This window comes from Oncorhynchus tshawytscha, linkage group LG23 (genome assembly GCF_018296145.1).
Source record: "Oncorhynchus tshawytscha isolate Ot180627B linkage group LG23, Otsh_v2.0, whole genome shotgun sequence".
Taxonomy (NCBI): Eukaryota; Metazoa; Chordata; class Actinopteri; order Salmoniformes; family Salmonidae; genus Oncorhynchus; species Oncorhynchus tshawytscha.
Window position 1 is genome coordinate 22,733,967 of NC_056451.1, and position 16,817 is coordinate 22,750,783.

At 42.1% G+C, this 16,817-nt stretch overlaps 1 protein-coding gene across 3 annotated transcripts; it reads left to right on the top strand.

Moving 5' to 3' along the window:
- The first annotated feature begins 439 nt into the window (after positions 1–439).
- Positions 440–16,283, top strand: LOC112235279 (probable ATP-dependent RNA helicase ddx6). 3 transcript variants are annotated; one of them, XM_042304902.1, is made up of 13 exons: positions 440–574; positions 2,149–3,212; positions 3,306–3,410; positions 3,527–3,656; positions 4,245–4,391; positions 6,414–6,508; positions 7,899–8,021; positions 8,215–8,343; positions 13,105–13,221; positions 13,319–13,382; positions 13,486–13,587; positions 13,726–13,937; positions 14,227–16,283. In XM_042304902.1, exons 2-12 carry the CDS (start codon positions 2,973–2,975, stop codon positions 13,932–13,934), a joined length of 1,461 nt encoding a protein of 486 aa, XP_042160836.1. In that variant the 5' UTR covers positions 440–574; positions 2,149–2,972; the 3' UTR covers positions 13,935–13,937; positions 14,227–16,283. The 3 variants fall into 3 exon arrangements, with proteins under 3 accessions (XP_042160836.1, XP_042160835.1, XP_042160834.1); XM_042304901.1 differs by lacking the exon at positions 440–574 and adding an exon at positions 895–1,005; XM_042304900.1 differs by lacking the exon at positions 440–574 and adding an exon at positions 931–1,095.
- Positions 16,284–16,817: the final 534 nt, after the last annotated feature.

Sequence of the window (16,817 nt, forward strand, 5' to 3'; positions counted from 1 at the left end):
TGCATGGAGTGTGATATGTGTTTGTATTACCTAACTTCATGAGTTGAATGGTATGTACTGTGCAGAATCCTTGGACGTCCCTACCCCATTGAAGTTGAAATGTAAAATGGTTAAGCAAAGGGTTAGGAAAGGCGTTAAATGCGTCAGCATGCTTCAGTTCTGTTGGCGACTAGCCGAACCGAGTGTGCTAGCATAATACTGTTTGTCCATTTTGAGACGCGGTAGCCAGTTACACTTCCTCAAAATAGTCAGAACTAATCGAAGATATCCCAAGAAATATGTCATTAATGTTGACGTTTTTACCGAAGAAATCTTAGTCGCGCAATTGTACATCTAACTAAGGTTTTTTTTTGTGCAGTATTTCTCAATTAAAAAATGTCCCTAAAAACGAGTCGTCTCTGGTTGAATAACAACAAAGACTTTATTTAATAAACCCTACTGTTGACCAATCACCGACGAAGGGGCGTAGACATCGGCTCCGAACTTCGGCTTGCCTCCAGAAAAAAATGTCGTTTGCCCGAACAACCGAAAAAAACTCTCACCGAAATCCAAAATGAACAAAATATCGACATAGGTATGTGCACGAACTCTACCGAACTTTTTCGCCCGGGAAGCAAGCAAACTTTTTACGTTAAGTACGTCCCAAGAACCTAGATATCTCTAAACAATTTGAGTTCGAAACAGGACACGCTGATTGGGTAGTTCATGTTCCTGCGCAGCCAGACGAAGGATTCCATTAGTTACTACAGTTACAAAGTCAAAATGGGTTATATTGTAAAAATGCATACAAAAATGAATTTGCCTTTAAGGTTAGGCATACAGCTATCAGGTTAAAATCACATTTTAAGAAGATAAATTGTATAAATGGGTGGAGCTTATGACTTTGTGGCTGTGGTAACTAGTGACGAACCAGTAGGAAAGCGAAAGAGACAACCAGCTAAAGGCGAGCGCGCAGCCATGTTGAATTGTCGTTTTTTTAAGAAGAGACAATAGAGAGACAAGTCGGTGGGTTTCACGAAACACAAACAGTTTCATAATACTTTGAAAATTTGCTTTAATTAAGTTAACGAGAGAAGACGTTCGATGAACATTAAGGTAACGTGTTGTATTTGTTTGAAGTAGCTGATAGTGCATGGGCGCTACTCGGCTGCCTATGCTAGCATGTTTGAAGGAGAGTCGACCAGTCAGCCTACGCTTAACGTTAGTTACCATAGCTAGCTAACCAGCAATGTTTGCTAAGCAAACGTGCTAGCTAGTTATTTCATATTTTACTTTCTAAAATCTGTCGACTGTTTATCTAAATCGTTAGCCTCAGCTCGAACATGTGTCGTGAACGTACTGCTAGCCTCCTAGTTGTCAGTCAAAATATCTCAGCCCAAAAACTTCGATTAACACGTTGTCACAGCTAGCTAGTTAACGTTAGTTGACTAACACAACTCTAGCTAGCTACGTTAGCTTAGCGAATCTACTTTACCGGGCATTCAATGCCACTATGTAGGTAATTATCCAAGTACAGTTTGCCTACCGTTACCAATCATTAGTTAGCCATCTAACGTTTGCTGGTAAACCAATTGTCGGTCTCTGTTGGCTGCTCATACGGCTATCAATTTGTTAATTGTTTCATGAGTACACTAATCACCACCCAGCGCTAACTGAACAATTTTGTTGAACTTAGTCCTAGCTAGCTATCGTAGTGTTTTAGCACAGCCAACTTGTGCGTAGCTAACGTGTACTCGTAACTTATGTTTGGATCCTTTTTAAAACAGTTTTTCTGCTTTGCTTTAGCCCCAGATCGCTGCACTTGGTAACTAACGTTAGCTAACTACTCTTATATCGACCATTTTTACCACGTTAACTAGCTAGCTAAACACCTTGCTAATATGTCCAGTTCCCTAGTTACACGTTAAAACTAAAATGCTCAAGTATAACGTTAGACTCGATTAGCTCACGTTCTGGAAATATACATAATTTCAAGTGTAGTCCTAGTTAGTGGTTGTTTTGTTTAGAAGTTGAGATTAATTTACATGTTTAAATTATTGAAACCAATCTCCACTTCCGTTTAGTATTAGCTACAGTCAATAGCGGCACAGGCACAAGTTTTCATTTGTGATGCTTTTGTCCTTATGATGTATTGTTGCTTTCATGCAGGTAACCAGGAGTTGAATGCAAATGTGACTGAGTGTGTCAGCTCCCCATCTACCACAGCAAAAGAAGAGCACAACAGCAGAACACACATTGTTACTGTCAAAGTGAACAGCACAAAGGGTTGGAACTATTTCCCTCAGTGTTTTGTGTAAGTCAATTTTTTGTGGTTGACAAGCGCACAATTTTTTTGCTTCATAACACACCAAAAACACCAAGTTGAGAGACTCAGAGAAACATAGGAATAGTCCATGTGAATCAGAAGACAGTACAGGTCTGTTTGAATGTAAAAGACTAAAAGCACTTGAGACTAACAAAGAAACTTACGACCACTCCAGTCCAGGAAAAACGGCGAAAAGGTCTTTGAACATAGAAACAATATTAAAAACTTTACAGGTTGTACACCGAAAAGAGACTTCAGAAAAAGCTACTTTCACCAGGAATAAGACTGCTTCAGGATAATTTACTTTAATGTTTGAATTCTGAAACACTTTCACAAAGGTTTGTTTTTTGAGCGGATATATGATCTATTTATTCATATAAATGCTAATTTCTCCCTTTTTGGGGAGCGTCGTCTTGTAAATATACAATTTTCATACGCCAGACTCTTCTTTTCAAGAGGGCTGTACGTATAAGTATACATAAATTCTTTAAATTAGAAATCCTGAAAACAAGATTTTTTTTTTTTTTGTGAACTAAATAACACAAGGACAATAGTTCTGCGAGTGGATAAACAAGATCTAAGGAAACATTGGATAGGGGGAAAGTTTAGCTTTACACTGTGAGTGACTAAGGAATTGACAGACTGTGAAGGAAAACCTCTCTAAGCCATGTCTACAGCAAGAACGGAGAACCCAACATCCATAATGGGACTGAACAAGCCCAACGGGCAGTTTAGAGGACCACTCAAGCCAGTTGGACTAACACCAGGATCCCTGGCAACTGCCCCACAACCAGATGCCCAACAGAAGGGAGGCAACATTCCCCAGGGCAGTGGGGGCATCCGTTTTGGTGATGACTGGAAGAAGTGCCTGCAGCTTCCACAGAAGGACTGCAGATTTAGAACATCAGTAAGTCCTAGTGATACATTCACAGTTTAATAAAGCAAGCCCATCAATCAATAATGACCCCAGCTTCAACCTTGACATCTACTCTTTCCCCAGGATGTGACATCGACCAAGGGGAATGAGTTCGAAGACTACTGCCTGAAGCGGGAGCTACTGATGGGGATCTTTGAGATGGGCTGGGAGAAACCATCTCCTGTACAGGTGACTTCCCTCTGCTGCTCTGTCCATTACTATTTTGCAATTCTGTTGAATGTGTGTTGGTGTTTGCTCATGTTTGTGGAACTGTCTCTCACCACCCTGTGTCTGTCTCTCCCCAGGAGGAGAGCATCCCCATTGCTCTGTCAGGAAGGGACATCCTGGCCCGGGCTAAGAACGGCACCGGGAAAAGCGGAGCCTACCTCATTCCTCTCCTGGAGAGGATAGACCTGAAGAAGGACCACATACAGGGTGAGAACTGCACCAGCTGCTACTCAATACCATTTCAACATCAATCCATGTAATCACATTTGCTTGTTTAAATCAATTTTGGTACGAAGTCCGTCTGTGAAATCTGCACTTAATGTTTTATGATTAATTTGGCCTATTGTGGCGTAATCACTGGTGAACACCCCTATGTAGTTGCCTGAACAATTCACTAGATTGATGCACAAGTAAGCACACATTCAGTGTATGGAGAGGCCATTACAACGGTCCAGTACGCCTGGTGGCACACGGAATCTCTTGACATATGGACAGAGACCCAGTGTCACAAACGTAACGCCCACACAGTGTGCTCTAATAGAGCTGGACCACAAGGGAACAGCATGCCACAGATTCATAATATGTCAAGGCCACTTGAGTTTAGTGAGTTGGCTAAATTACATTCAGTTAAGCCAGTGCCTGAGCTCATCACCTGTCAGTGAAATTGAGCTTTTTAATGGTCTCCAGTTATAGGTTATTTATTCCAATTGATTTGTGGAGATTGTTTTCTCTTGTCCCTCATTCCCCAAACCCTGTTTCTCTGCATAATCCTTAATTTCTCCCTCATCTCTGCAGCCATGGTGATGGTTCCTACACGAGAGTTGGCCCTGCAGGTGAGCCAGATCAGCATCCAGGTGAGCAAGCACATGGGTGGGGTCAAGGTCATGGCCACCACGGGAGGCACCAACCTGAGGGACGACATCATGCGCCTGGACGAGACTGGTAACTACCACTCAGTCACGGGGGACGGGCAGTCGAAGGGGTTATAGAGTGGCATATCCAATGTGTGAAGAATTGCAGCTGATTATAGCTCTACATGCGTTATGGATATTGTTTGTTTGCGTGACTGACACTGAACTTTGTTACTTTAAATCCAGTTTGGCTGTCGATCAAGAGACGTGCCTGTGTTACGCAACAGCACATTGTGCAGATCCTCATTGTGCCTTTATGTACTGTACTTGATCAGTACCCGATTCAAATGTTTAAGATACTTTTGGTCATGTAGTGTATGTGGACACCTGCTCATCGAACATCTCATTCCAAAATCATGGGCATTAATATGGAGTTAGTCCTCCCTTGGGGCAGTTGGCATTCAACTGGCATCTGCCAAACCCAGATTTGTCCTTTGGCCTGCCAGACTGTGAAGCTTGATTCATTACTCCAGAGAATGCGTTTCTAGTGCTCCAGAATCCAATGGTGGCGAGTTTTACACCACTCCAGCCGACACCATGCACAATGCCAAGTGATCTTGGGCTTTGTGTGCGGTTGCTCGGACATGGAAATCCGAATCTACTAATTTGAAGAGGGGTCCACATACTTTTGTATATAGTGTATATGAGTTATTTTGTTCGCTGTAAAGATAGCTCCCTGATTCAAATGTTTACGGTATGAGTGCATTGATCATCAGGACCCCAAACCGATTCAAATGTAACATGCATGTAACATGCATCGTCAGAAAATCGATTCAAATGTTACGAATTGCCGATTCACTTTTTTGTTATTGCTCAAATTACTTTCTATACCTAATATTTTATGGCAACTGCGTCCTCTCCTTAGTGTTGAACTAAGCATGTAATTATGTTGACAGTCATTGATCTAAAAGTCATTTTGCCTGCTCAACAACCCCAGTCAATATCAGTAGACTGGTCACTCTGCGTCCTGTGTGCAGCTTCGCACGCTGACCAACAATGGGTATTCCTGATCTGGTATATTTGCGACTCACATTCAGCATTCAAATGTTGGTAAAATGGCTTGCGCGATATTAGCCTTTATTAGTTGAGTGACAACCAATTACATTTTTCTAGTTAAAAAAATTTATAACATTCAAATGCACTTTTGAAAAGGTGGGTAGGCTACAGACTGATCAGGGCATACATTCAATTTTATTTTGATCACTATCAGCAGTAGTTTTGCTTAAAACAATCTATTTGTCATTTTTAGCTATATAAGTAAAAGTTTATAATTTCATAACGAAGACGGCAATCACTTTTTTTATCTGTACTATATGGTCGAAGTTAGAGAAGAAAACGAGCTCACTGAGTCCGTCAACTTCCAAATGGTCAAAACCAACTCTTACCCTACGAGGTCCGGAGCCTGCTGGTTTTCTGTTCTACCTGATCATTAATCGCACACGCCTAGTGGCGCAGGTCTAAATCAGTCCCTGATTTAGAATGAACAACAAATGCTGTGGATCTGGCTTCGAGGTCTAGAGTTAAGTTTCAGGGGTCTAAACTGTCCGATTGAGACGGGTGAAATCCAAAGTTGTGCTATGTCACGGTTGATTTTTGTTAAGTATTTATACATTACTAGCTCTAACACTTAATCAACAATAATGACATTCATTAGTGGGTGATGGTGATTTTCCTTATGGCTCAGATCAGATGCCTACATGCATCATTTACACACAGATCCAGCTCCAACATACCCAGGGGTGGCAGGTAGCCTGACGAGGTGAAAATTTGTTCTTAACTGACTTACCTAGTTAAACTTAAAGCTCATGAGCTCCATCTGCAGCAGATTTGAATTTCGAATGGAAAATTAATGTTTATACAACAGATGTTAGTGGATTGCATCGATACGTTCCTCTAATCGCACTGAATCGTTTCAGACTAAAACGTATTGTACCTGTATCGGTGACAATTTGTCAAGATGCGTAACAACCCGTCTTAAAAGGGAAATATGAACATCCCCAGTACTTAGTGTTAATTTTCACGATTTTTCTTTTCCTTGTCCCCTGTCTCTCAGTGCATGTGGTGATAGCCACACCAGGCAGGATCCTGGACCTGATAAAGAAGGGCGTGGCCAAAGTGGACAAAGTCCAGATGATGGTGATGGATGAGGTGAGCTTTACTGGTTGTTTTATTGAAGCGGCATATGTTATGAAATCTGGAAAGTGTATTTTTTTTTTGTGGAAGAATCCGTAGTTGCTCATTTTGTTTTGCTAATGGAATAATATTGTTTTAATAAGCCAAGTGAACATAGCCCCACTTTGCCACCTGCTCTGTTTGAAATAGTTCATGTGCTGAGGATTCACTCAATATGGTTATTAACTTCTTGGTGACTGGGGGCAGTATTTTCACTTCCGGATGAAATTCAACTGCCTGCTACTCATCTCCATAAGATATGGATATTATTAATTTGGATAGAAAACACTGATGTTTCTAAAACTCTTGAATCATGTCTGTGAGTATAACAGACAGTATACTCACAGACATGTATAACAGTATGTAGCAGGTGATACCCAGAGGTACCCAGAGGAAAAAACATACCAATTTTTTTTGTTTGTTGTTGAGGTCACTCTCTTTTCAATGCGTTTTCATTGGGAATCCAGATTTCTATGGGACCTTCTTGCACTTCCTACCGCTTCCACTGGATGTCACCAGTCTTTAGAAATTGGTTGAGGTTTTTCCTTTGTGTAATGAAGTAGCCCTGTTCAAAACGAGGGTCACTTCAAGTGTACTGTTAGAGGCGTGTGACCAGAAAGGTAGCCTCAGTTTGTTTTCTTCCTGTATTGAACACAGATCATCCCGTCTTCAATTTTATCAATTATTTACTTTAAAAAATACCTAAAGTTGTATTACAAAAGTTGTTTGAAATGTTTTGGCAAAGTTTACAGTTAACTTTTGAGATTTTGTAGCCACGTTGAGCAAGTTGGAACCAGTGTTTTTCTGGATCAAACGCGCCAAATTGACATTTTGGATGTATATGGACAGAATTAATCAAACAAAAGGACAATTTGTGATTTATTTTTTATTTATTTTTATTTTATTTAACTAGGCAAGTCCGTTAAGAACAAATTCTTATTTTCAATGACAGCCTAGGAACAGTGGGTTAACTGCCTGTTCAGGGGCAGAACGACAGTTGGAGTGCCAACAAAAGAAGCTCGTCAAAGGCATGATTTATATTTTTATTTCTGCGTTTTGTGTCGCGCCTGCAGGGTTGAAATATGTTTTCTCTTTGTTTATGGAGGTGCTCCCTTCAGATAATAGCATTGTTTGCTTTTACCGAAAAGCCTGTTTGAAATCTGACATGTTGGCTGGATTCACAACACCTGTAGCTTTTAATTTGGTATCTTATGTGTGATTTCATGAAAGTTAGATTTTTCTAGTAATTTATTTGAATTTGGTGCTCTGCATTTTCACTGGCTTTTGGCCAGGTGGGAGGCTAGCGTCCCACATATCCCAGAGAGGTTTTAACAAATGTCCTTGTGTCCTGACTCTCCCTCTCCAGGCAGACAAGCTGCTGTCTCAGGACTTTGTGGTCCTCATCGAAGACATCATCAGCTTCCTGGCTAAGGGGCGTCAGATCCTACTCTACTCTGCCACCTTCCCCATCAGTGTGCAGAAGTTCATGGTGAGAGGACTTGCCTTGATGACTGGGGGGCTAGAGAGTGAGCGAATGGGGGGAGACCAAGGGGGTGGTTGGCTAGACCGAGGTGGAGATGTGCATGGAGGTTCAATGAGAGAAAGGAGTCAAGGAGAAAGTTGACAACTGAATTGTCTTTACACTCAATTGTGATATGTTTTCCCCCTGTCCCCCTCTCCAGGCGAAGCACCTTTCAAAGCCCTATGAGATCAACCTGATGGATGAGCTGACACTGAAGGGCATCACCCAGTACTATGCCTACGTCACTGAGAGGCAGAAAGTCCACTGCCTCAACACCCTCTTCTCCAGGGTGAGTCTATCTAAAGCTGTGGAGGTAGTTTGTTGAGCTATGTACAGTGCATTCGATAAGTATTCAGACCCCTTGACTTTCTCCACATTTTGTTACATTGCAGCCTTCTTCTAAAATGTTTTGAATTATTTTTTCCCCCTCATCAATCTACACACACTACCCCATAATGGAAAAGTGAAAATAGGTTTTTATACACTTTAGCAAGTGTATTAAAATAAACACCGTATTTACATAAGTATTCAGAGACTTGATATTGAGCTCAGGTGCATCATGTTTCCATTGATCATCCTTGATGATTCTACAACTTGGAGGCCACCTGTTGTAAATTCAATTGATTGAACATGAATTGGAAAGGCACACCTACCTAGATAAGCTTCCACAGTTGACAGTGCATGACAGATCAAAAACCAAGCCATGAAGTCGAAGGAATTATCAGAGTTCCGAGCCAGGATTGTGTCAAGACACAGATCTGGGGAAGGGTACCAAAAAATGTCTACAGCATTGAAGGTCCCCAAGAACAGTGGCCTCCATCATTCTTAAATGGAAGACTCCTAGAGTCTTCCATTCCTTTGCGTCCTCAGAGCATGTGCATACCAGCTGGCTGGTGTGTTTATGGACATATTCAATCAATCTCTATCCCAGTCTGCTGTTCCCACGTGCTTCAAGAGGGCTACCATTGTTCCTGTTCCCAAGAAAGCTAAATGAACATCGCCCCGTAGCACTCACTTATGTCATCATGAAGTGCTTTGAGAGACTAGTCAAGGATCATATCACCTGACACCCTAGACCCACTCCAATTTGCTTACTGGCCCAATAGGTCCACAGATGATGCAATCACACTGCCCTAACCCGTCTGGACAAGAGGAATAACTATGTAAGAATGCTGTTCACCGATTACAGCTCAGCATTTAACACAATAGTACTCGTCAGTAAGCTCGAGACCCTGTGTCTCGACCCCATCCTGTGCAACTGGGTCCTGGACTCTCTGACGGGCTGCCCCCAGGTGGTGAGGATGGGAAGCATCTCCACCCCAATGATCCGTAACACTGGGGAGCCACGAGTGTTCTGATCCCTCTCCTGTACTCCCTGTTCACCTATGACTGTGTGGCCATGCACGACTCCAACTCAATAATCAAGTTTGCAGATGACACTACAGTGGTAGGCTTGATTACCTACAATGACAAGATGGCCTACAGGGAGGGGGTGAAGGCCCTCTGAGTGTGGTGTCAGGAAAATGATCTCAATGCCAACTAAAAAAAGGAGATGATCTTGGACTTCAGGAAACAGCAGAGGGAGCAACCCCCCCCATCCATCCACATCAACGGGACAGTAGTGGAGAAGGTGGAAAGTTAAGTTCCTCGGCATACACATCACAGACAAACTGAAATGGTCCACACAGACAGTGTGGGGAAGAATGCGCAACAGTGCCTCTTCAACCTCAGGAGGCTGAAGAAATATGGCTTGTCACCAAAAGCACTCACAAACTTCTACAGATGCACAATCGAGAGCATCCTGTCGGGCTGTATCACCGCCTGGTACGGCAACTGCACCGCCCACAACCGTAAAGCTCTCCACAGGGTAGTGCGGTCTGCACAACGCAACACCGGGGGCAAACTACCTGCGCTCTAGGACACCTACACCAGCCGATGTCACAGGAAGGCCAAAAGATCATCAAGGACAACCACCACCTAAGCCACTGCCTGTTCACCCCGCTATCATCCAGAAGGCGAGGTCAGTGCATCAAAGCTTAGACTGAAAAACAGCTTCTCGGTCCATCTCAAGGCCATCACTGTTAACTTCTTACGGCTGAAATCCTGTTAACGGGATTGATTTGACAACAGCCAGTGAAAGTGCAGGGCGCCAAATTCGAACAAATCTCATAATTAAAATTCCTCAAACATACAACTATTGTATACCATTTTTTAAAAACTTAATCTGACCAGTGTCCGATTTCAAAAAGGCTTTACGACAAAAGCATACCATGCGATTGTTAGGTCAGCACCTAGTCACAGAAAAACGCAATTTTTCCAGCCAAAGAGGAGTCATAAAAAGCAGAAATAGAGAGAATTAATCACTAACCTTTGCTCTTCATCAGATGACACTCATAGGACTTCATGTTACACAATACATGTTATGTTTTGTTTGATAAAGTTCATGTTTATATCCAAAAATCTGTTTACATGGCATGTTCACTAATATTTTGCTTCCAAAACATCTGGTGATTTTTGCAGAGATCCACATCAATTTACAGAAATACTCCACATATATTGATGAAAATACAAGTTATGCATGGAATTAAAGATATACTTCTCCTTAATGCAACAGCTGTGTCAGATTTCATAAAAGCGGTACGGAAAAAGCAGCCCATGCAATAATCGGAGTACAGCGTTCCAAAACAAGCCACTGACACCCACCATGTTGTGGAGTCAACAGAAGTCAGAAATAGCATTATAAATATTCACTTACCTTTGATCTTCATTGGAATACACTCCCAGGAAGCCCAGTTCCTCAAATGTTTGTTTTGTTTCGATAAAGTCCATAATTTATGTCCAAATACCTCCTTTTTGTTAGCGTTTAGTTCACAAATCCAAATTCGCAAGGCACAGGCACTTAATCCAAAGTCAAAGTTCCATTACAGTTCATAGAAACATTAAAACATTAACATTAAAAATCTCAATATTCCAACTGGACAATTCCTTTCTTTAGAAATGAAAAGGAACGCAGCTCACTCTCACGGCCGAGCGCATGACTTAGCTCATGGCATTCTGCCAGACCTCTTAGTCAAACAGCTCTTATTTGCTCCCCCTTCACAATAGAAGCCTGAAACAAGGTTCTAAAGACTGACATCTAGTGGAAGCCATAGGAAGTGCAATCGGACCACATTTTACACTAAATTGGATAGGCAAAGACTTGACCTACAAACCTCAGATTTCCCACTTCCTGGTTGGGTTTTTCTCAGGTTTCTGCCTGCCATATGAGTTATGTTATACTCAGACATCATTCAAACAGTTTTAGAAACTTCAGTGTTTTCTATCCATTTCTACTCTTAATATGCATATCTTAGCTTCTGGGCCTGAGCAGCAGGCAGTTTACTCTGGGCATCTTATTCATCCAAGCTACTCAATACAGCCCCCCCAGCCATAAGAAGTTAAACAGCCACCACTAACATTGAGTGGCTGCTGCCAACATACTGACTCAAAACTCTAGCCACAAATGGAATACAATGAATCTATCACTAGTCACTTTAAACAATGCCACTTTGTTTACATACCCTACATTACTCATATATGTATATACTGTACTCTAAACCATCTACTGCGTCATGGCCATCGCTCATCCATATATTTAAATGTACATATTCTTATTCTTTCATTTACACTTGTGTTTGTATAAGGTAGTTGTTGTGAAATTGTTAGATTACTTGTTAGATATTACTGATTGGTCGGAACTAGAAGCACAAGCATTTCGCTACACTCGCATTAACATCTGCTAACCATGTGTATGTGACCAATATAATTTGATTTAAGAGCTGGCCTAACTGAGCAATTGGGGGTGAAGGCCCTTGGTCAGGGAGGTGACCAGGAACCCAATGGTCCATTTGACAGAGCTCCAGAGTTCCTCTGTGGAGATAGGAGAACCTTTCAGAAGGACAATCTCTGCAGCACTCCAGAAATCGGGCCTTTATGGTAGTAGCCAGGTGGATGCCACTCCTCCGTGAAAGGCACATGACAGCTCACTTGAAGTTTGACAAAATGCACCTAAAGGAATCTCAGACCATGAGAAACCAGATTCTCTGGTCTGATAAAACCAAGATCGAACTATTTGTCCTGAATGCCAAGTGTCACGTCTGGAGTAAACCTGCCACCATTCCTACAGTTAAGCATGGTGGTGGCAGTACCATGCTGTGGGGATGTTTTTCAGCGGCAGGGACTGGGAGACTAATCAGGATCGAGGGAAAGATGAACAGAGATCCTAATTGAAAACCTTCACCCCAGTCTGAGGTCCTGAGTGCTCTGGAGCAAGTTAACATTCCAAGAGGGCAATGACCCTGAGAACACAGCCAGGCAACGCGGGAGTGGCTTTGGGACAAGTCTCAATGTCCTTGAGTTGCCCAGCCAGAGCTCGGACTTGACCGTGAGAGAACATCTCTGGAGAGACCAAAAAATAGCTGTCCTAGCGGCAGTCTTCATCCAACATGACAGAACTTTTGAGTGGATCTGCAGAGAAGAATGGAAGAAACTTACCCAAATACATTTGTGCCAAGTTTGTAGTGTCCTACTCGTGTCTGTAATTGGTGCCAAAGGTGCTTCAACAAAGTACTGAGTAAAGGGTCTGAATAGTTGTGATTCAAAAAAAAAAATTGTTCTTATCTAAACCTGTTTTTACTTTGTCATCATGGGGTGTTGGTGTAGATTGAGGGGCGGGGGGCTAATCAATTTTAGAATAAGGCTGTAATGTAACAAAATATGGAAATATTAAAGGGGGTCTGAATACTTTACGAATGCACTGTACCTGCTTGATGAGTAACCTTGAAGGAGCCTTAGCTCCCAGAGATTTCACCTCATGTTTTGCTAGATAGCCTAACTCTTGAGGTGGGTTGGAAACTTGTGTTCTATAACTGGTCCTTTACATATGCAGTCAGAAAAGCTCAACTTGTTTCAGTCGTAGAGATATTGGCTAATGGTAGAGCAGGAAGCCATGTTTTGGTCATCCATTCATAATGAGTACATTCTCATCAATGCGTATTTTGTTCTCCAACAGCTCCAGATCAACCAGTCCATCATCTTCTGTAACTCCACCCAGCGGGTTGAGCTGCTGGCCAAGAAGATAACCCAGCTGGGCTACTCCTGCTTCTACATCCACGCCAAGATGATGCAGGTCAGCTCAGCCGGCCCAGCCGCATGGAATACCTTCTCATTAGACCGTGTGTAGCCATGTTTTGCAAACCCTTGCACTGGTTTTGCCTTTGAAACAGGAGTACAGAAACCGTGTGTTCCATGACTTCAGAAACGGACTCTGCAGGAACTTGGTCTGCACAGGTAACGTATTTTATCCTTGAGTTGAATGATTGCTTGGTTGATAAAAATTTTTAAAAAAGATAACCGATAGACTGTTAAATTATTCTCTTGCATCTCTGCTTAGATCTGTTCACCAGGGGAATTGACATTCAAGCAGTGAACGTAGTGATCAACTTTGACTTCCCCAAGAATGCTGAGACGTACCTGCATCGCATCGGCAGATCAGGTGAGACCATACACTGTATTTTCATCACGCCGTCAAATCAGACCTCGGGCCACATGTCCTCCAGCTACCATCTGCTCATCTCCTGGGTAAATAAAGCATCAAATATAAGCCTGTTGCTTATTTTAACACCTTTTCCAGGGAGGTTCGGTCACCTAGGTCTGGCCATAAACCTGATCACCTCTGAGGACCGCTTCAACCTGAAGTCCATTGAGGACCAGCTGGTGACTGACATTAAGCCCATCCCCGGCAGCATCGACAAGGGCCTGTACGTGGCAGAGTTCCACTCTGCCGAACCAGACACCGAAGATGAGATCAGAGGCAAGGACGGCGAGTTAAGTGCAGCATAAACGGTAAGGTTTGTCCACTTATGCAGAGAAGTCTCCCACTACTCATAGAAATGACTGGGTAGTTATTTCACCTTTTGTTTATTTCATCTGAGTCCTTTGACTCCTTGCTGGTCAGTGGTCATAAAACAAAATAAATTTGGGCATTGGGGCCTGAACTGAAAAATGGTTTACTCATGTTCAGCCTAGCTCTTGATAAAAGATTCTCGGTGGATAGGATTGTTGGATTGGCTTTACTTCTGCTTTTGCAATTTGATTACATTAGTTCCTAACTGGAGCCTTGTCTCTTTTCCAGGAGAACAAGAGGCGTCTGGCATTCATCACACCATCCCCTGCTGCGCACAGACATTCAGATTAGTTTGACTGAATATAAAAAATTCTACAGGATGCATCTTCCAGTTTTTTTTATTTTTTGGGATAATGTTTACAGCAGTGGTCAGTTTGTTTTGGCACAGATTACATCTGTTTTTTAACCAACATGATATGTACCCAACTTGTCAACGGTCAATAATTTTCTAAGTCTGACGTTTTTCTGTATGGTCAGTGTATCACTGGTGGCTTATACAGTCACATTTCATAATTTCCTGTTGAAAAGGCCCTCCTCGCTTGTCAGGTTCACTTCCTATAGACTTATTTCTGAGCAGATGACTGTCGAGGAAACCAAACCAAAGCTGAACATGTTGATAGGGGAGTATGGATTTACTCAAAACCAAAAGGACCCCCTCTGCTTTAACGGCTGTTTGGGGAAAGCTATCACGGTGCTATATGGTGGAAATACGAATAGAACTACATTTTAAAAGTTTCTTTGTTTTTAAGTGTTCATGCTAATGTGACTTTACAGTCGTACATGAAAGGCACCTCCATGAATAGTTTTTGTCAGACGCACATGGATGAGTCCAATGATGAGTGTTGATTAGTTGACTTATTGTTTATTTGTTTCGTATTTTACAGCCTCCGCAACAGATCCCTTAGACAAGGAGATGATGGCAGTAGAACCTGACACGGATAAGAGCCTGTATCAACAGGGTAAACATTTTATTTAGATGCACCGACCCCCCCCCACACACACAAAAATAATTACACATGCTGAAGCCAGTCATCTTATTCTATCGCTCTCTGACTCTTCTGTTCCTCTCACATTCTTCCTCTTAACTCACTCGCGTGCCTTAATCTAACCTCCGCTCAGTGTTTATACTGTACATCTGAAAGAATCTGTCTGTGTGAACCAGAGCTCCAGAAAGTAGCTTGAAAGTTCAGTTCCAAAAAGAGCTTCTCTGGTAATGTGTTCTTTAGCTCTCACCAAGTCAGTGCTTGTTTTCTCAGCTTCCCAGAACTCCCCTCTGTGTTTTTAATGTGGAGTAGTTGAAAATGATCTAAGGTCAATTTTGCAAACCCCTCTCCTATTGGTTAATATTAGGATTTAGGGATGAAAACCTGACCCTTAATCTATCCGTAGCTTGCCAGGAAGCAGGAATGGTCACACCGGGTGGGGGGCACCCTAATCTCTAACACAAGTGATTTGTTACAATACTGGCAATTGTCGTTGAGGAATCGCAGCATTTCAGTCATTTTCTCAATTGTTATGCAATGTATTTTTCCTCTTTTCGTACAGCTATATTGGGTAGTCTGACAGAGCAATGGTTGTGTTGAGGGAAGATTGGCAGTACTCTCATTGGCCAAAGTACAGTTCTACTTTTAAAAGGAAAAAATATTGCCAAATACAATCTTGTCTTATAGCGACAACCCTAACAGATCCTACAATCTTCAACATTAGCGATGTAGCAGAGGGCTGGCCTCTGCATTGAGTGTAGCACCAGCAGAACAGAACAGGGACCATTGTAATGCATGTACTGTAAGCCTACAATACTGAGCACTGTTTCCCCACATCTGGCTCTGGAGTATCCCTGTAAATGCTGTAGTTTATTTAACTTATTCTGTTGTCAATTATCCTCAATTGAGGCACTTGAGCACTGAAATGGGACTTATGATTTGAGCATTGTCAAGTGTCTGTGTTAAACATTATTAATTGGTTAATCTCAGCACACCAGCCGCCTACAGCGATGAGCAATAGCTTTGGGAGGAGGCTATAAATTGGGTAAGTGAAGCAGTATTTGCCAGGGGTACTCCAGGGCCAACTATAAGAAGACTATGGTAGACTTGTTGTTTTGAATTTATTTCTATCCAACTCATTTGGTTTGAGTAATGCTCCTGTTGTAGTTGTCTTGTGTTGGCAGAGGTCACCTGCTGAGCTGTGAAGTGGTAGGAGGATGGCTAAGCAAAGTTTATTCTACAGCCAATTGTGTCAATGCCAGCACCTGAAGGAATCAAATAAAGGCCTGCTGATTCTCCGTCCCGGTGTCTTAAGTTTTCATGTGTATTGGTTCATCACACTGAACGTTATGTGCATGTATTTTTGACAAGTTACATTGTATCAGTGGTCAGCTAACATTGTGGGAAGAATGCATAACCTATTTGGCGTAGGCCTGTCGTGAAACTAGCTATATGTATGCATTCAATTTGCTAGGTCAGATTTGGTGTTAATGATAAATCGGGAAAACGTTTTAAGATACCATAATATACAGTACCAGTCAAGGTTGGACACCTACTCACCTTTTCTACATTGTAGAATAATAGTGAAGACAACTATGAAGTAACACAGAATCATGTAGTAACCAGAAAAGTGTTAAACAAAGCTAAATATATTTTAGATTCTTCAAAGTAGCCACCCTTTGCCTTGACTGCTTTGTACACTCTTGGCATTCTCTCAACCAGCTTAATGAGGTAGTCTTGAAGGAGTTCCCACATATGCTGATCACTTGTTGGCTGCTTTTCCTTCACTCTGCGGTCAATCTCATCCCAAATAATTTCAATTGGGTTGAGGTCAGG

Excerpts from the sequence above, each read along its gene's own strand:
- LOC112235279 (XM_042304902.1), top strand. The coding sequence starts at position 2,973 with ATGTCTACAGCAAGAACGGAGAACCCAACATCCATAATGGGACTGAAC. Across the intron at positions 6,509-7,898 it reads AGATGATGGTGATGGATGAG|GCAGACAAGCTGCTGTCTCA; the intron begins GTGAGCTTTACT and ends CTCCCTCTCCAG. Across the intron at positions 8,344-13,104 it reads TCAACACCCTCTTCTCCAGG|CTCCAGATCAACCAGTCCAT; the intron begins GTGAGTCTATCT and ends GTTCTCCAACAG.